Raw genomic sequence first — 20,905 nt, forward strand, 5'->3', positions numbered from 1 at the left:
TTTTGACTGTCTGAACAGTATATTGTTAGAATTAACTGAATTCCATCTGGTTATTAGGACAGGTATGAATGCCATTTTGGACATGCGAGACAAATCTAGTAAGACCAACTACAATCCACATGCAACAAGGCTCTCCAACATACGCTCTCTGATGACAACCTCACTGATGCTGTCATGTCTACTCCCCCTCTCCGGTGCTCAAGGTCACCAGTTTACTCATTATTACGCACACCTGCCACCATCGTTATGCGCACCTGTGCCTCCTGAAACTCACCTGGACTCCATCACTTTCCTGATTACCTCCCCTATATATGTCACTCTCTTTGGATCTTTTCCGAGGCATTATTGTCCCTGTGTTTTATGTTTGTACGCTACTCATGTTTCTTGTTTTGTTCCATGTTTCACTTATTATTAAATTCACTGCATGTACTTGCTTCCCGACTCCTAGCATAAACATTACAGAATAACGCCTCACCAAAGGGAAGCAACAGGGATTTAATTTTTTGCTAGTGAAGTCGGGTCCAAGTGTAACTGCCGAAGCAACAGGGGATGCCTCAGCTGTCTCTTCATGCCTCAGCTGTCTCGACAGGTTCACAAGCCTCGGTTGGCTCTACAGGTTCCTGCGCCTCAGCAGAAGTGACCGGCCCACTACTGGTCCCCAGGACCGTCCCTCTGGTTGGCGTCTTGTGGCTGGAGGCCCGCGTCAGGGAGGTGGTACTGTTACGTCTACTCCCGTTCCCCCTCTCCGGTTGGTCAGCGTTGTCCTGCTGCTGGAGATGCTCGTCAGGGAAGGGTGGTACCGTCATGTCTACTCCCCCTCTGGCGCTCGACGTCGCCGGTTTACTCATTATTACGCACGCCTGCCACCATAGTTACACGCACCTGCTCCGCATGAGACTCACCTGGATTCCATCATCTTACTGATTACCTCCCCTACATCTGTCACTCTCTTTGGATCTTTTCCGAGGCACTATTGTTTCTGTTCCTGTGTTTTTATGTTTGTACGCTACTCGTGTTTCTTGTTTTGTTCCATGTTTCAATTATTACATTCACTCCCTGTACTTGCTTCCAGCGTACACATTACAGATGCCTGGTGAGCACTTAATCCAAAAGCAAACGGGTACACTTTCTACTCAAACAGACATAAAACCTTCTCCCGAATCAATTTTATTTTATTATCTACACCTCTATTTTCTCAAATTAAGAACATTTAAATTTGACATATGAGCTTGTCTGATCATCACACTTACTACTGCCAACTAAAACTTTAATAATTTCCTAAAAGAGCCACAAGATGATGTTTCATTACTACAAAAATCCTAAATTCTGTAATCAATTTGACATTTCATTAAATTCCTTCCTAATGATTAATAAAAATTCAGTCTGATCCCCAGATTCCACCAACGTCTTTATGAAAAATAATGCAACTGCATTTGCATCTGGGTTGAATAAATCAAAATTAAAGAAGATATCAGAATTGGAAATGTTCTATACAAACATTTTTTTCAGACAGGGTAGCTATTACTCTTTTCAAAGTCAAGACATAACTTAATTTATTGATAGGACAGAGTTGAATTCGCCATCCACGGAGTTAGACTCAACCATTATGTCCATGGTAACCATCGCAGTCATTTACTGGCTAACAAGCTATGCAGTAATGATCAATTAGCTGATATAGCAAGTATCAAATCTGAAATGGGAGGGGAGGGGGAGGGGGAGGGGGGGGTGGAGCAGGCCCACCTCTTTGTGTTAATTTTACATACCAATTTTACTACTATAAAATCCTATTCGATCAATATGATAATTTCTCTATGAATTTCCAACGTTTGTTTTTCTTTTGAGTGTCAGCCCACGGGTAGATGTTATATGAACTGATAATATGAATTTAAATGAATATTGTATCTGTAAACCCCCCAGCAAAAAAAATCTAAACAAATGAATACTGCATATTAATACCGGTAAATAAGGCTTTATGATCAAACTTAATGTGATAATAGGTTGTCACATCTTACTTAATGATGCTGACAGATTTAATAATTTTGATTTGCTTCGAAATTAAACATAGTAATTTCTAGTCATTGTAAAATGTATGTGAGTAAAGATGCTTCTTGACAAATCAACGAAGTACAACGTTTTTGTGAACATCCTCTCTAGTCAGAGAAAGTAACAGTAATACAGCGAAAAAGTAATAGAATTTGATAATGAGCCTCAAATAAACATTGAATGCATTATTCATTAAGAGTAAAGGTTATACATGATCTTGCTCAATGAATACGATTTCATCAAGTTAAATTATTGAATTCCATGAACTCTGTCAGACCTTTTAGTGTCCCATCATATCCATCCCATTAGGATAAGAGGGGGCAGAGTAGGGTAGAGCAGTGTCGCCATGTCCATTGAAACTGTACACATTAGATGTTTGACGTCTCTAGCGTCGGGGATCAGAAGCATCATACATACATCATTTTTGAAGGGGTAGTGATGGCCAAATTCAACCTTTTGAATATATACGTAAAACAAAGAATATATTCTATATTTTTATTGTACAAGTGGATACATCTGAGGGTTGCTGTGGCCCTCAGTTTTAACAGGCACCATGCCCCTGTGAGGACAAGTCTATGTGCTATGGCTCAGGGACTGCACCTGTGGAGCTCATTCCCAGTCCACCCACCATCTGTGGATGTGATCTGAGGGTTTATATGTGGCAAGTTCAATGTGAGCTGAGCTCCACCTGTCCATGTCTTTGTATACCAGCTGACTCAGCAGATGTTCACTGAATGTGTTTGAAGAGTCCAGCACCCCCTGGCCCTGCGAGACACAGATGGTCTTGGGGATACAGATTAGTCCGTAATGTGGACTGAGTGGCCCTCTCCCCAGCTATGTTTTAATCCAACAGGGCCACACGATTTTCATTTAAAGAGAGAAAGGACGCATCAGGTACAGTTGCCTGGCAGCCAGCGCCGGTTATTGCTTGGTTGTTTTTATTTGGGATCTTTCTCCGAGATTAATTCCTCGCCTTCCACTTCCTGCCTGTCAGTTCAGGGATTAAAGCCATTCTTTTTAACAGATCTGTGCTCTCTGGTATCAGGCCACGGTGTAGAAAACAAGATTGAGTAACACTATTCTTCTGAGTTTTCAAAAAGTACGAATGTATTGCCCTGAAACTATCAATGTGTGTCTGAGAGTAATGCACTTGGCAAACCCAAAAGCCCTGAGAAGAAATGTTTAAAGCCACAGTTTGTAATTTATGCAGCATTTAAAAAATATATAATATATCCCTTGATTTTGCATGTTATTTAGTGTCATGGTAAATTTACCACATGAAAACTGGTCAATGAAACCCGCTTGAAATTAAGAATAATTTGCAAGTATAATGTATCTTGGATTATCTGATATGAATTCAACTGTCTATATTTGATTTGATTTATTAGGATCCTCATCAGCTGACGCCAATGGCGACAGCTAGTCTTACTGAGGTCCGACACATAACGGAACGTACTAAAATGAGCTATTTTGTTGGAATGGGAACAGAGATATAGGCCCGGCACTAGAGGGTGGGTAACTGGGAGGTTTTGAACCTGGGGCCAGCCTCACAGTTTCTCACGGCACTTCTAGCCTCTTGGGCTACAGCAGGCTGCCAGCTGCAGCATGCATTGATTGGCTTATAAAGCAAAAATGTATTGGCCGGCCCTCATTAGCATCCCGCTAGTGATGACCAATACCTACTGAGCCCCATTACGATCTGACTCCAATGGATTAACATGCACAAAAATTCTGCCAGGGACAGAAAATCAGTTAACACTTGTCAGAGAGCCCAAAATCAATACAATTCACACCATTAACCCCTTATGGACCCCGTAGAAGCACTTTCAAGCTGCAACTCTGTTACAAACATCTATTTTCATATTTGCATTTAACTTACACTATCAATCAGTCTTCTGACCTCAGTGACCTTCTGATAATCTACAATCCAGAATTCAAGATGTGTTTACCAACGGGGGCTGTAGCTGCCCTGACGGTGCTGCCTTTAATGCTCTGCCACTCCGGCTATTGATACTGTAGCTGAATTCACTTTAGAGGCTTTGACCAGTCACAAACTGCTTGTTCCCAGAAGGAAGAGAATGGGGGAATAATGTATTGCACATTGATTGTAGTACTTTGTTGATGCTATTCTAGTTTCCTTGTTTGTTTAGTAGGAACTAGAAGGAACAACAAATACACTGAACAAAAATGCAACATGCAACAATTTCAACAATTTTACTGAGCTACAGTTCATAGAAGGAAATCAGTCAATTAAAATAAATTCATTAGGCCCTAATCTATGGATTTCACATGACTTCGGCAGGGGCGCAGCCATAGCTGGGCCTGGGAGGGCATAGGCCCACTCACTTGGGTACCCACTGGGGAGCGAGGCCCAGCCAATCAAAATATTTTTTCCCCCCAAGGGCTTTATTACAGACAGAAATACTCCTCAGTTTCATTAGGTGTCCGGGTGGCTGGTCTCAGATGACCCTGCAGGTGAAGAAGCCAGATGTGGAGGTGCTGGACTTGCGTGGCTACACATGGTCTGCGCTTGTGAGGATGGTTGGACGTACTGCCAAATTCTTTGAAATGACATTGGAGGTGGCTTATGGTTCATTGACTACAGCTCAGCATTCAACACCAAAGTACCCTCCAAGCTCATCATCAAGCTGGATACCCTGGGTCTCGACCCCGTCCTGTGCAATTGGGTCCTGGACTTTCCGACGGGCCGCCCCCAGGTGGTGAAGGTAGGAAACAACATCCCCACTTTGCTGACCCTCAACACTGGGGCCCCACAAGGGTGCATGCTCAGCCCCCTCCTGTACTCCTGTTCACCCACGACTGCATGGCCATGCACGCCTCCAACTCAATCATCAAGTTTGCAAACGACACAACAGTAGTGGGCTTGATTACCAACAACGACGAGACAGCCTACAGGGAGGAGGTGAGGGTACACGGAGTGTGGTGTCAGGAAAACAACCTCTCACTCAACGTCAACAAAACAAAGGAGATGATCGTGGACTTCAGGAAACAGCAGAGGGAGCAGCCCCCTATTCACATCGAAGGGACAGCAGTGGACAAGGTGGAAAGTTTTAATTTCCTCGGCGTACACATCACAGACAAACTGAAATGGTCCACCCACACAGACAGTGTGGTGAATAAGGCTCAACAGCGCCTCTTCAATCTCAGGAGGCTGAAGAAATTTGGCTTGCCACCCAAAACCCTGACAAACTTTTACAGATGCACAATGGAGAGCACCCTGTCATGCTGTATCACAGCCTGGTACGGCAACTGCACCGCCCTCAACAGCAAGGCTCTCCAGAGGATGGTGCGGTCTGCACAACGCATCACCGGGGGAAAACTACCTACCCTCCAGGACACCTACAGCACCCGATGTCACAGCAAGGCCAAAAAGATAATCAAGGACATCAACCACCCGAGCCACAGCCTGTTCACCCCGCTATCATCCAGAAGGTGAGGTTAGTACAGCTGCATCAAAGCTGGGACAGAGAGACTGAAAAACAGCTTCTATCTTAATGCCATCAGACTGCTAAACAGCAATCACTAACTCAGACAGGCTGCTGCCTACATTGAGACCCAATCACTGGCCACTTTAATAAATGGATCACTCGTCACTTTATGCAATGACACTCTAAATAATGGCACTTTAATAATGTTTACATATCCTACATTACTCATATCACATGTACAGTATATACTGTATTCTATGACATCTATTGCACCTTGCCTATGCCGCCTGGCCATCGCTCATCCATATACTTACATGTACATATTCTCATTCACCCCTTTAGATTTGTGTGTATTAGGTAGTTGTTGGGGAATTGCTAGATTACTTGTTAGATATTACCACACTGTCGGAACTAGAAGCACAAGCATTTCGCTACACTCGCATTAACATCTGCTAACCATGTGTATGTGACAAATAACATTTGATTTGGTTTGATGGTAGATAAACAAACATTCAATTATCTGGCAACATCTCTGGTGGACATTCCTGCAGTCAGCATGCCAATTGCACTCTCCCTCAAAACTTGAGACTTGAGATCTGTGGCATTGTGTTGTGTGACAAAACTGCCCATTTTAGAGTGGTCTATTATTGTCCCCAGCACAAGGTGCACCTGCGTAAAGTTCATGCTGTTGAATCAGCTTGATATGTGACACCTGTCAGGTGGATGGATTATCTTGGCAAAGGAGAAATACTGACTAACAGCGATGTAAATAAATTTATGCACAAAATTTGGGAGAAACACGTTTTTTTGTGCATAGAAAATTTCAACTCATGAAGCATTAGACCAACGCTTTACAGTACATGTTGCGTTTATATTTTTGTTCAGTATAGTATTAAATTATCACAACAGGGCCCGAGTTTCATTCTTACAAATCTGTATGTGTATGTGTATTTGCCTTCATTTACTGAGCTGATGACGACTCGAAGAAAACTCAATTATCAATGAATTAGAAGACTGGTGCACACTAAACACTTCTAGGAATAAAGCATTATTCTCTGGAGCAAATTCAATTCTGTTAAATATCACATTAAAGCACTGCCACCAAATAAAGAAACTGACATTAAAATGCTGTAATTCAGCATTATGAAAAGCTCAAGCACTTATTTATAACAGTACATTCGCATAGATATAATAAAATTACATCATTGAATGAACAATGCCCTGGAGTTGATATTTCATTGGATGACTATCATGAATATTTTAATATGTGGGGTTCATCAGGGCAGTACATCGCTTAGTGTTTATTGCAAACTTGTTCTGTGATAATGCTGTCTTATCATATCATTGTGCTTTACTTTCTTCACTCTCAGCCCTCCAAGTTAATCATAGGCATAACATTTACACTGTTTTCCAGGGAGTCCTGGGTCCCATAGACTCAATAAAAACATACACATCACGTAAAAGTCAATGTGATTGTAAGGCCTCCACCTGATTGGCTGCTGCAAACTTCTGGGTTAGATTTGATCTCAGTCTGCCTTTCTCCCTAATACTGTGCATCTTGTACTTGACTTTTGTTTCTCTACGGAAGTTTCACCATATGTTATGGAATGGGATACAATTCTACGGTATTTCTGTCCAGGAGCCAGTAGAGCATCTGATTCAGAGAGCTTTCAGGGCTGTTGTGTCACCACCTCTGGTGCTTGGCTATTCCCCGGCCAAAAGCACGATTCCCCCTAAATTGTCATTCAGTAGTATGAAAGCCAACTGAGGGCCAGTGATATGTACTGCTGGCTTATGTTCCTCAATCTGGTGTATCAGGATTTTGAATGCCATACAAATGTGTCGCTGTATCTTTCTATTCAAACATGGTGATACACAATCATTACTGCGGTGTGGTTCGGGCAGGTTCCCGGTTCGAAACGTGACCATTCCGCGACAACAGAGAGGGAAGGAATCATGTGTGATGATGCGAGCCCGGAGTACTGTTGATAACAAAGTGCTAGTTGGGGATCTGGTGGTGATGCTGAGGAACAGATGGGACGTGGATGTAGCCTCCACTGCTGAGGCCGAACCTGGTGTACGCACCTCCTACATACGCCTAGGGCTGTGTGAATGGAGCCCGTCCAAAAAACTCCTGGCACCAAGAGGAACTCATCACCATCTGTCTCCCGGGACAACAACCGACCTCCCTTAAGCAGAACTTCTCCTTCTATCTTCCACCACCCCTCTCTCTCTACTCAGTAATGCAGGCAGAATGGGAGACCACGGGAAAACGCCTCCGCTGTAATTAAGAAATGTCAAGGTGTCTGTTCAATAGGTTTATGACAACCTTTAACATAGACTTAGCCTTTCTTTTATTATGCTGTCAGTTTCCATTTTCATGACGAAGGAGAACTTTATTAAACAAGGAGGGAAAGCGCCTTGTCGGTGTCCACTACTTTTTCTTACTTAATAACACACATTTCAATAGACGTGTATTTGGGTGGTGAATCCTTGGATTGTAAGGAGAATTGAGTAGTCTTAACTACCAGTGTGTGGACTGAAATCTGTGCAGGACCCAATCTGTCTAACTTTGCATCAACCCAGAGGAGGGAATTACGGCATGGGGCACAGTTAGCTTTGCAGACACCAGTCATACAGCACCGATGCTAGCTACACACCTCACGCCCTGCTCTGTTTCTTCTTTCTGACTCACAGTGGTTCGAGGGTAGGGCAACACCAGCACTTGTTATCAATAATAAGCAGTGTTTGGGAGCAGTAATTAGGTGTTCCGAAGGGAACATGTCTGAGATGGGGGGCCTGGGGGTAACAAGGGGGTCTGGGGGTGGGTGAGATAATGAGGACACAGTCCAGGGAGGAGTAGGAGGCGGGCACAGCAGGGGGGGGGGGGGGGGGCATACACACAGGAGGGGGAAAGAGTGGGAAGGGCTAAAACGAGGAAGAAATGCAGTCCAAGTGTCTATCCATTATGACGTTTACAATTCCCTACTGGAAGCTACAGGTAACTGCCAAAATAATGGAAACACTTGAGTAAATGAAGGATACAAGTATATTGAAAACAGGTGCTTCCACACATGTGTGTTTCCCGAGTTAATTAAGTAATTAACATCCCATCATGCTTAGGGTCATGTATAAAAATGCTGGGCAGGCCATTATTTTGGCTACCATGTCTATGCCCCCATAGGATGACAATGCCCCCATCCACAGGGCACGAGTGGACAATGAATGGTTTGATTAAAACGATGTAAACCATATGCCATAGCCGTCTCAGTCACCAGATCTCAACCCAATTGAACACTTATGGGAGATTCTGGAGCGGCGCCTGAGGCAGCGTTTTCCACCACCATCAACAAAACATCAAATGATGGAGTTACTCGTGGAAGAATGGTGTCGCATCCCTCTAATAGAGTTCCAGACACTTTTAGAATCTATTCCAAGGCGCATTGAAGCTGTTCTGGCTCGTGGTGGCCCAACATCCTATTAAGACACTTTCTGTTGGTGTTTCCTTTATTTTGGCAGTTACCTGTATATAGTTAGCTTGTTAGTTGTTTTCTACGACTCCTTCTGCATGTTAACTCATAGAATTGCATCTTATCAACTGCTATAGAACACTCTGAAAGGGGAACTCCTTTGGCTACAGGTACCACTACAGGTACCACCATCCATGAAAACACGCACTTCTCCGCGAGGTAAATATTTTCCACTGTGGCGGGTGGGATGACGAGAGTCTGTTTCCCAAACACTGAGTAGAGTTATATCTATGTTGCCAATCACTTTGGGAAATTCTGATGAATGACGACACAAACTAATCGTACTATTTGGAAACTTGAGTGGAAGTGAAACAGTTCTAATGAAACGTTTCTGGGAACTGGGGACCTAGGTAAAACATTGGAAATGAATTGTTAGCTTTTAGAGTTCTCTCATTACAAAGAGGGGCAGAAGTCAGAATGGGGGAAGGTAAACATCCTGAATAATTCATTTGTTTGAATACTCAGGTTGGGAGCAGATTGTGACATGGGATTTGCAGAAATAACACACACAAATTCATCATAAGCAAAGAGGTAAGACAAAATAAACAATTATTTCACACAATATTCCTCTGTGCAGTTTAGTGGAATAGAACATAATGCTAAGAAATGATTGGTGTTACCTTCTGTTTTTTAACAGAGTTACCAAAATAGTTACGATTCACTAGAGAAGTATTCTTCTGGTGTTCAATCAGACAAGTCAGATTGCAACACCAGTTAGTGCAAACGATCATAATATACTGTACCATTTTATGTTTCCATGATTCATTATTAGGAGTGAGTCTGTTTTCCAAACATAAAATGACATTCACATGCCCATGTTTTTCAACTGTAGCTACGCAGCGTGCCAGACTCTGGTCTAATGGTAATGTTGGGATTCTATCCCCAGGTCCTCCACTTGCCACTTTCCTCTGTACATCACACTCATCTCTCCATCTAGTTCTGGTCTTTCTTAAAAGGACCAGTGCAATCAACACTATGAGGTTGGAATATAATAATTTCAAATTGTGAAAATGCCCTTTTAGTTTAAGAGCTGTTTGAAAACACTGCCTGAAATTTCTGCCTGTTTTGGTGGGATGGAGTTTTGGCCTGCCTGGTGACATCACCAGTATAGAAATAGTGCACATAGAACATATCTACCGTTCTTAGACTTGCTTTCAATGAGAATGAAAAAAGTGACATATTTCAACTTTAATAGACCAATAAGAAAGAGTTCCAAACTTCTCTGCCAATAACAGCTAGGTTTCCCCTCCCAACTTAGACCTCTCCCAGACAGTCCTATCAAAATTCTTGCTTGAAAAATTGCTCTTTGCTAAGAAGCAATTTGTATATATTTTTGGGCCATTTTTATGGAAAACAATTAGAGTAAGGTACTTAATTGTTACCCAAATGGATATTTATCATGATGAATAGCCCCTGGCTCAAAACAGAACTAACATCAACAACATGCATGCCAGTCTTTCCTGGTTGGGTTCACAAGAGATGAACTGCTTCTCTTCTAGTTTTTATGATACATATTACTGTGATGAAAATTCCAGATTGTCTGTATAATCAAATAACATTCAGCTCAGACACCCATACATACCCCACAAGACATGCCACCAGGGGTCTCTTCACTGTCCCATGTCGAAAAACGAATTCACGGCAATGCAGTTTCATACAAAGTCATGAACTCCCTTCCATCTCCAATTACTCAAGCATCAATTCATGGAACAGTGGGGACTGTGAGGGGACACACAAACACATACATTATTTGTTAGTTGTATTGTTTTTGTTGTATTATTTGTATATTGTTGTATTTTAAACGTGTGTGACTGTCCTTGTCTATCAGTGTTTTGTTACTGGTCATGTTTTGTGTTTTTTTTGTAAACCCTAGGAAGAGCAGCTGCTGCTTCTACAGAAGCTAATGGGGACCCAAATAAACACAACGTGTAGCAACCACATATTTAGACGTGGAGCACGTTATGAATGGCCAGTAACGGGTCAAGCCTCGACACATTTACAACTTGTTTATTAATCATTACCCAGCCCTCACACCACCACCAGCTATTGCGCCCATAATTCTGGTTGTGAAAATATCCAAAACATTTTGGACACAACCACAAACCTATAGTGCTACGATTTACCATTGCTTTAGGTTTGTTATAGAGCCTATTGAGTACTAGGCGTACTTGACTGATGTCATTGACAGAATAAAATATTTCACATTCACTAAGTTTGTTACTACAAGTTGAACATGTAAGAATGCTAAGATAATTGAGAGAGATAATAAGAACACGTGGGCTAGGAATGAATCAGCTGTGCTTTCTTTAGCCACCGGCCCATTTCTCTTTTCCCCACATCGCCCTCCTCTGCCCATCAATCACACTATTACACTCTGATGAAGGCCCGGTGGCTATTTCACACAGCAAATAAATTGGAGGGAAGGGATGTTTGGAGCTTCTCTGAACGGAGCATGGACTAATTCCTGTGGACGGATGGACAGAACAAGCAGACGGACACACGGTCCTGTCCTGCTGTCCTATGGAGGAGATGGATACTAACAGTACGCTTTTATCACCATTCGTCATATTCTGCTTAATCTGACTAGCTCTTCCAGTGGCTGATTCTACAAAGTAACATAAACAAAATCAATAATTCAGAGCTGGAAAGCCAGAAGGGAACCTGTACAGTAGAGGCACAGCATGATGTCCCTATTGTGCTGGAAAGGTTACTATACAAAAGGCCCATTCCAATTTCATGCTTCATGCTTCATGCAATCTGAACCACTCTTGTAAACTCATATTGTTTTTCTCAAAAGTGTGCAACTAAGTTTTTCGTTAGGAGAGAATCTTGTATGCGGCGTATATCTGTGACTTAAAATACCTTGGTTCAGAATGTCAGTATTGCGTGTAGTCAAAAAAATTGAAACTGCATTTGACTGTATGCTCTTTGACAATGAGCCAAGGATCCTTGACAAAAACTGCTGTTCAGAGTCACAAAGAGTCCCACGAATGATGAAATGCATGGGTAATGTCTATCTGAAAGTTGATGAACAAGACTAGAGATGTTCAAAAGTATTCATATTTGGTTGTGTTAAGAATTGGCAAAACCATTTCCTCCATCCTGCAAAAGCTTAAAATAAGATGACACTATTAAACAAAATGTTGTACTTTATTTAGACAATGGTTATCAAAAAAAAGCACAGATTATTTTGAAAGTGTACAAAAAGTCTGCCGCCTAATTCTACAAAATGAGCAATTCCCTTCACTTGCCTTTTTAACTCCCACCTCACAAAAAAGCCTTTTTCCTCCACATATCCAGCATGGTTCATGAAATATTAAACCCAGCTCCTGTACAGAAGGGATACAACACAATGACAAACAAACTGCACAATACTTGGGCCATAAATGTGTTCGCTCTAACTTTGCTGAAAAATAACTTATTTTATTATTATTTGGAGCTTCTGGTTGTGCAGAACCTAAATAAAAAGGTTCTGCAAAACCAGGGGGCTGGAGCAGGAGCACTCAACAATTTATTATATGGCAAACATTTGGAGCTGTGAGATTGGGTTAAAGTGTGAGATTGGGTTAAACGTGAGTAGACTCATTAATATGACATCATCCTACACAGTGGGAGGACAACAACACAATTCAAATCAAACCACCGGGACTGCCACTACTGGCTCATCCCTATGTGGCAATGAGGGAGGAAGAGCCAATAGTGGCAGTCTTGGCAGATTTGATTAGATCCCTCTCCCTCCCATTCCAACCCAGTTGGCTTCCTGATGCCCATTCAACCAAGAAGAGGACTATAAGGCAGTGACATACAGTCTATAAACAACAGTGCTGATGCCTACATGCACAGTGTAGGCAGAGGTTGAAGAGCAGGTGAAGTCTTGCCATGTCTTATTAGATGGGGTGTCAGAACAGTTTCCAATGGAACCTTTCCCCGCTGATTCCTCATTGCCTACACGTGTCGTGGAAGGCTTCCAGGGTGCGAAAGTCTCTCCAGGTCGGGGGAAGGCCCTCCTGCAGGAACTTCCCACAACGCTGACACGGGGTCTGGAACAGCTTGATGTAGCTTCTTAGCCAGGTCTGACAAGGAGAAAAGAAAAGGGAAATTTAGGCAGGAAGACAGTGATATATTTCTCAGAAGGATTCACCAATAGACTGATTCTAGTAAAACATAAAATGTATCAAAACTCAATGACGGGCTATTTTGATGAACATATGAGCTGACATGGTGAGAGAGAGAGAGATAGAGAGCGAGGAGGACAGAGACACAGAGCACCAATGTGGGGATTGTGGTCGATCCACCCAGGGGTGTGAGTGGAGTCTCTCCTCATCCTCGGGCCCCCCTCTCTCTCCCAGCCCATCAGTCGGCACCAGCCAGCCACACTGCCAGACCTCCCTCACACAGTCACACACCTGTCAAACCTATTCACTGGCACCATCCATCTGCAGGATTAAAAACCTGCTCCCCGATTCATCACCGGCCAGCGTAATGATCAGCACCCTCATTGGGCGGCGTGAGAAAAGACCCATTACAACAATCTCATGTTAGCGCTGCAACGAGAAGACTACGGTTATAGGTAAGTAGAGAGTTATGCATTTGCAAAGCCTATGGAATAGCAACTGCAAAACAGGTGCAAAGAAGCCATATTTGTGTTATTGCTTAGAGGCTACTTAAGGCGGGACTTAGGCCAACTGTTCCTTTAAACAGGATTGATTGCAGACATTGTGCTAATGTCTTTCTAGACAGAGTCAAGTTGTAAACGAGGACAGGCTTGTAATGGAGGCGCCCGGGTGTTGCCCTTGAAGCAGAGCCGTTGATCTGTATGATTGGACCCAGCCACCACACCCCGGCCAGGCCAGATCAGAATAGGTCTCCAACACCGGAGTGGCTAATTAATCTCCCTCACCTCAGCACTAGGGGCACAGGTCTGCAGAGTGGACAGTCGGGCTATTTAAAAACATCAAGTAGGGCGGGCACAATTACTGCATAACCGGCGGTTATGGATGAAGACTGCCATGAAAATAAAATAACTGTCATTCTTTTCGTGTGGAACAAACAGATGACTGAAGACAGGATAGCCAGGCATTAGTGCGGTTGAGTCTGTTCTGCGGTAACATGGAGTCTTTACAACATGATGAAACTTTGTTTCACCTTGCTGAAACAAGCAAGGTGTTGTAGCAAACCAGTCTTCGGTTGCCTAGCAAAGCCCCCCTCCCTGCAGCAGCACATGCTGTCAGGAGCGGAGCAGAGGAGGAAATGTGTGAATTTTTTATATTTTATTATACAGTGGGGAGAACAAGTATTTGATACACTGCCGATTTTGCAGGTTTTCCTACTTACAAAGCATGTAGAGGTCTGTAATTTTTATCATAGGTACACTTCAACTGTGAGAGACGGAATCTAAAACAAAAATCCAGAAAATCACATTGTATGATTTTTAAGTAATTAATTTGCATTTTATTGCATGACATAAGTATTTGATCACCTACCAATCAGTAAGAATTCCGGCTCTCACAGACCTGTTAGTTTTTCTTTAAGAAGCCCTCCTGTTCTCCACTCATTACCTGTATTAATTACACCTGTTTGAACTCGTTACCTGTATGAAAGACACCTGTCCACACACTCAATCAAACAGACTCCAACCTCTCCACAATGGCCAAGACCAGAGAGCTGTGTAAGGACATCAGGGATACAATTGTAGACCTGCACAAGGCTGGGATGGGCTACAGGACAATAGGCAAGCAGCTTGGTGAGAAGGCAACAACTGTTGGCGCAATTATTAGAAAATGGAAGAAGTTCAAGATGACGGTCAATCACCCTCGGTCTGGGGCTCCATGCAAGATCTCACCTCGTGGGGCATCAATGATCATGAGGAAGGTGAGGGATCAGCCCAGAACTACACGGCAGGACCTGGTCAATGACCTGAAGAGAGCTGGGACCACAGTCTCAAAGAAAACCATTAGTAACACACCATGCCGTCATGGATTAAAATCCTGCAGCGCACGCAAGGTCCCCCTGCTCAAGCCAGCGCATGTCCAGGCCCGTCTGAAGTTTGCCAATGACCATCTGGATGATCCAGAGGAGGAATGGGAGAAGGTCATGTGGTCTGATGAGACAAAAATAGAGCTTTTTGGTCTAAACTCCACTCGCCGTGTTTGGAGGAAGAAGAAGGATGAGTACAACCCCAAGAACACCATCCCAACCGTGAAGCATGGAGGTGGAAACATCATTCTTTGGGGATGCTTTTCTGCAAAGGGGACAGGACGACTGCACCGTATTGAGGGGAGGATGGATGGGGCCATGTATCGCGAGATCTTGGCCAACAACCTCCTTCCCTCAGTAAGAGCATTGAAGATGGGTCGTGGCTGGTTCTTCCAGCATGACAACGACCCGAAACACACAGCCAGGGCAACTAAGGAGTGGCTCCGTAAGAAGCATCTCAAGGTCCTGGAGTGGCCTAGCCAGTCTCCAGACCTGAACCCAATAGAAAATCTTTGGAGGGAGCTGAAAGTCCGTATTGCCCAGCGACAGCCCCGAAACCTGAAGGATCTGGAGAAGGTCTGTATGGAGGAGTGGGCCAAAATCCCTGCTGCAGTGTGTGCAAACCTGGTCAAGAACTACAGGAAACGTATGATCTCTGTAATTGCACACAAAGGTTTCTGTACCAAATATTAAGTTCTGCTTTTCTGATGTATCAAATACTTATGTCATGCAATAAAATGCAAATTATTTACTTAAAAATCATACAATGAGATTTTCTGGATTTTTGTTTTAGATTCCGTCTCTCACAGTTGAAGTGTACCTATGATAAAAATTACAGACCTCTACATGCTTTGTAAGTAGGAAAACTTGCAAAATCGGCAGTGTATCAAATACTTGTTCTCTCCACTGTATATACAGATGAAGTCGGAAGTTTACATACACCTTAGACAAATACATTTAAACTCAGTTTTTCACGATTCCTGACATTTAATCCCAGTAAAAATTCCCTGTTTTAGGTCAGTTAGGATCACCAATTTATTTTAAGAATGTGAAATGTCAGAATAATAGTAGAGAATGATTTATTTCAGCTTTTATTTCTTTCATCACATTCCCAGTGGGTCAGCAGTTTACATACACTCAATTAGTATTTGGTAGCATTGCCTTCAAATTGTTTAACTTGGGTCAAACGTTTCAGGAAGCCTTCCACAAGCTTCCCACAATAAGTTGGGTGAATTTTGGCCCATTCCTTCTGACAGAGCTGGTGTAATTGAGTCAGGTTTGTAGGCCTTCTTGCTCGCACACACTTTTTCAGTTCTGCCCACAAATTTTATATGGGATTGAGGTCAGGGCTCTGTGATGGCCACTCCAATAACTTGACTTTGTTGTCCTTAGGCCATTTTGCCACAACTTTGGAAGTATGCTTGGGGTCATTGTCCATTTGGAAGACCCATTTGAGACCAAGCTTTAACTTCCTGACTGATGTCTTGAGATGTTGCTTCAATATATCCACATAATTTTTCTTCCTCATGATGTCATCTATTTTGTGAAGTGCACCAGTCCCTCCTGCAGCAAAGCACCCCCACAACATGATGCTGCCACCCCCGTGCTTCACGGTTGGGATGATGTTCTTCGGCTTGCAAGCCTCCCCCTTTTTCCTCCAAATATAACGATGGTCATTATGGCCAAACAGTTCTATTTTTGTTTCATCAGACCAGAGGACATTTCTCCAAACAGTACGATCTTTGTCCCCATGTGCAGTTGCAAACCGTAGTCTGTCTTTTTATATGGTGGTTTTGTAGCAGTGGTTTCTTCCTTGCTGAGCGGCCTTTCAGGTTATGTCGATATAGGACTCGTTTTACTGTGGATATAGATACTTTTGTACCCGTTTCCTCCAGCATCTTCACAAGGTCCTTTGCTGTTGTTCTGGGATTGATTTGCACTTTTCACACCAAAGTATGTTCATCTCGAGGAGACAGAATGCGTCTCCTTCCTGAGCGGTATGATGGCGGCGTGGTCCCATGGTATTTACACTTGCATACTATTGTTTGTACAGATGAACGTGGTACCTTCAGGCGTTTGGAAATTGCTCCCAAGGATGAACCAGACCTGTGGAGGTGTACAAAATGCACATTTGTGGCCTGCTGGATGTCATTTTGCAGGGCTCTGGCAGTGCTCCTCCTTGCACAAAGGCGGAGGTAGCGGTCCTGCTGCTGGGTTGTTGCCCTCCTACGGCCTCCTCCACATCTCCTGATGTACTGGCCTGTCTCCTGGTAGCGCCTCCATGCTCTGGACACTACGCTGACAGACACAGCAAACCTTCTTGCCACAGCTCGCATTGATGTGCCATCCTGGATGAGCTGCACTACCTGAGCCACTTGTGTGGGTTGTAGACTCCGTCTCATGCTACCACTAGAGTGAAAGCACCGCCAGCATTCAAAAGTGACCAAAACATCAGCCAGGAAGCATAGGAACTGAGAAGTGGTCTGTGGTCACCACCTGCAGAATCACTCCTTTATTGGGGGTGTCTTGCTAATTGCCTATAATTTCCACCTTTTGTCTATTCCATTTGCACAACAGCATGTGAAATTTATTGTCAATCAGTGTTGCTTCCTAAGTGGACAGTTTGATTTCACAGGAGTGTGATTGACTTGGAGTTACATTGTGTTGTTTAAGTGTTCCCTTTATTTTTTTGAGCAGTGTATATATATATATATACAGTGGGGAGAACAAGTATTTGATACACTGACGATTTTGCAGGTTTTCCTACTTACAAAGCATGTAGAGGTCTGTAATTTTTATCATAGGTACACTTCAACTGTGAGAGAAGGAATCTAAAACAAAAATCCAGAAAATCACATTGTATGATTTTTAAGTAATTAATTTGCATTTTATTGCATGACATAAGTATTTGATACATCAGAAAAGCAGAACATAATATTTGGTACAGAAACCTTAGTTTGTAATTACAGAGATCATACGTTTCCTGTAGTTCTTGACCAGGTTTGCACACACTGCAGCAGGGATTTTGGCCCACTCCTCCATACAGACCTTCTCCAGATCCTTCAGGTTTCGGGGCTGTCGCTGGGCAATACGGACTTTCGGCTCCCTCCAAAGATTTTCTATTGGGTTCAGGTCTGGAGACTGGCTAGGCCACTCCAGGACCTTGAGATGCTTCTTACGGAGCCACTCCTTAGTTGCCCTGGCTGTGTGTTTCGGGTCGTTGTCATGCTGGAAGACCCAGCCACGACCCATCTTCAATGCTCTTACTGAGGGAAGGAGGTTGTTGGTCAAGATCTCGCGATACATGGCCCCGTCCATCCTCCCCTCAATACGGTGCAGTCGTCCTGTCCCCTTTGCAGAAAAGCATCCCCAAAGAATGATGTTTCCACCTCCATGCTTCACGGTTGGGATGGTGTTCTTGGGGTTGTACTCATCCTTCTATTCCTCCAAACACGGCGAGTGGAGTTTAGAGCAAAAAGCTCTATTTTTGTCTCATCAGACCACATGACCTTCTCCCATTCCTCCTCTGGATCATCCAGATGGTCATTGGCAAACTTCAGACGGGCCTGGACATGCGCTGGCTTGAGCAGGGGGACCTTGCGTGCGCTGCAGGATTTTAATCCATGACGGCGTAGTGTGTTACTAATGGTTTTCTTTGAGACTGTGGTCCCAGCTCTCTTCAGGTCATTGACCAGGTCCTGCCATGTAGTTCTGGGCTGATCCCTCACATTCCTCATGATCATTGATGCCCCACGAGGTGAGATCTTGCATGGAGCCCCAGACCGAGGGTGATTGACCGTCATCTTGAACTTCTTCCATTTTCTAATAATTGTGCCAACAGTTGTTGCCTTCTCACCAAGCTGCTTGCCTATTGTCCTGTAGCCAATCCCAGCCTTGTACAGGTCTACAATTTATCCCTGATGTCCTTACACAGCTCTCTGGTCTTGGCCATTGTGGAGAGGTTGGAGTCTGTTTGATTGAGTGTGTGGACAGGTGTCTTTTATACAGGTAACGAGTTCAAACAGGTGCAGTTAATACAGGTAATGAGTGGAGAACAGGAGGGCTTCTTAAAGAAAAACTAACAGGTCTGTGAGAGCCGGAATTCTTACTGGTTGGTAGGTGATCAAATACTTATGTCATGCAATAAAATGCAAATTAATTACTTAAAAATCATACAATGTGATTTTCTGGATTTTTGTTTTAGATTCCGTCTCTCACAGTTGAAGTGTACCTATGATAAAAATGACAGACCTCTACATGCTTTGTAAGTAGGAAAACCTGCAAAATCGGCAGTGTATCAAATACTTGTTCTCCCCACTGTATACACAACTTTTTTCTTCTTTCTATTCTAACAGTTATAATGGTGACCGCGGTCATTTGGCTGACCAATTACTGTCATCCAAAATTCCATGACCGTTACAGCAAACATCAAGACTAATGCATAATCTTGCCCGCACTCCAGGAAGTAAGGAGTAAAAACCTCCGATGGTACCTACACATCACGCAGTAACAATGATAAGTCTATTGTACAGTATGCTTCCTGAGGTACTTCCTCCATAGGACTGTACATGTGGAGACTGGTTACAAGCTTCACCGGGACAGGGGAGCTTTGCCTGACAACCACTAATTACAGTGGCTTGCGAAAGTATTCACCCCCCTGGGCATTTTTCCTATTTTGTTGCCTTACAACCTGGAATTAAAATGGATTTTTGGGGGGGTTTGTATCATTTGATCTACACAACATGCCTACCACTTTGAACATGCAATTTATTCTGAAACAAACAAGACAAAAAAACTGAAAACTTGAGCGTGCATAACTATTCACCCCCCAAAGTCAATACTTTGTAGAGCCACATTTTGCAGCAATTACAGCTGCAAGTCTCTTGGGGTATGTCTCTATAAGCTTGGCACATCTAGCCACTGGGATTTTTGCCCATTCTTCAAGGATGATGTACAGCAATCTTTAAGTCATACCACAGATTCTCAATTGGATTGAGGTCTGAGCTTTGACTAGGCCATTCCAAGACATTTAAATGTTTCCCCTTAAACCACTCGAGTGTTGCTTTAGCAGTTTGCTTCGGGTCATTGTCCTGCTGGAAGGTGAACCTCCGTCCCAGTCTCAAATCTCTGGAAGACTGAAATAGGTTTCCCTCAAGAATTTCCATGTATTTAGCGCCATCCATCATTCCTTCAATTCTGACCAGTTTCCCAGTCCCTGCCGATGAAAAACATTGGATGGTGGTCTCAGGATGATGAGAGGTTTTGGGTTTGCGCCAGACATAGCATTTTCCTTGATGGCCAAAAAGCTCAATTTTAGTCTCATCTGACCAGAGTACCTTCTTCCATATGTTTGGGGAGTCTCCCACATGCCTTTTGGTGAACACCAAACGTGTTTGCTTATTTATTTCTTTAAGCAATGGCTTTTCTCTGGACACTCTTCCGTAAAGCCCAGCTCTGTGGAGTGTACGGCTTAAAATTGTCCTATGGACAGATACTCCAATCTCCGCTGTGGAGCTTTGCAGCTCCTTCAGGGTTATCTTTGGTCTCTTTGTTGCCTCTCTGATTAATGCCCTCCTTGCCTGGTCTGTGAGTTTGTGGGCGCCCCTCTCTTGGCAGGTTTGTTGTGGTGCCATATTCTTTCCATTTTTTTATGGGTTTAAATGGTGCTCTGTGGGATGTTCAAAGTTTCGGATATTTTTTTATAACCCAACCCAGATCTGTACTTCTTCACAACTTTGTCCCTGACCTGTTTGGAGAGCTCCTTGGTATTGATGGTGCAGCTTGCTTGGTGGTGCCCCTAGCTTAAGTGGTGTTGCAGACTCTGGGGCCTTTGAGAACAGGTGTATATATACTGAGATCATGTGACAGATCATGTGACACTTAGATTGCACACATGTGGACTTTATT

General features: G+C 43.4%; 1 protein-coding gene across 1 annotated transcript in view; it reads right to left on the reverse strand.

Moving 5' to 3' along the window:
* Positions 1-12,153: 12,153 nt before the first annotated feature.
* The window catches only part of LOC139545717 (mediator of RNA polymerase II transcription subunit 27-like), a 103,256-nt gene continuing 94,504 nt past the window's right edge, over positions 12,154-20,905 (reverse strand). Inside the window, exon 8 of the mRNA XM_071353782.1 lies at positions 12,154-13,095. Coding sequence (XP_071209883.1) covers positions 12,961-13,095 — 135 coding nt within the window. The 3' untranslated portion in view covers positions 12,154-12,960. The remainder of the gene's footprint in view (positions 13,096-20,905) is intronic.

The sequence above is a fragment of the Salvelinus alpinus genome, chromosome 19 (genome assembly GCF_045679555.1).
Source record: "Salvelinus alpinus chromosome 19, SLU_Salpinus.1, whole genome shotgun sequence".
NCBI classification, from domain to species: Eukaryota; Metazoa; Chordata; class Actinopteri; order Salmoniformes; family Salmonidae; genus Salvelinus; species Salvelinus alpinus.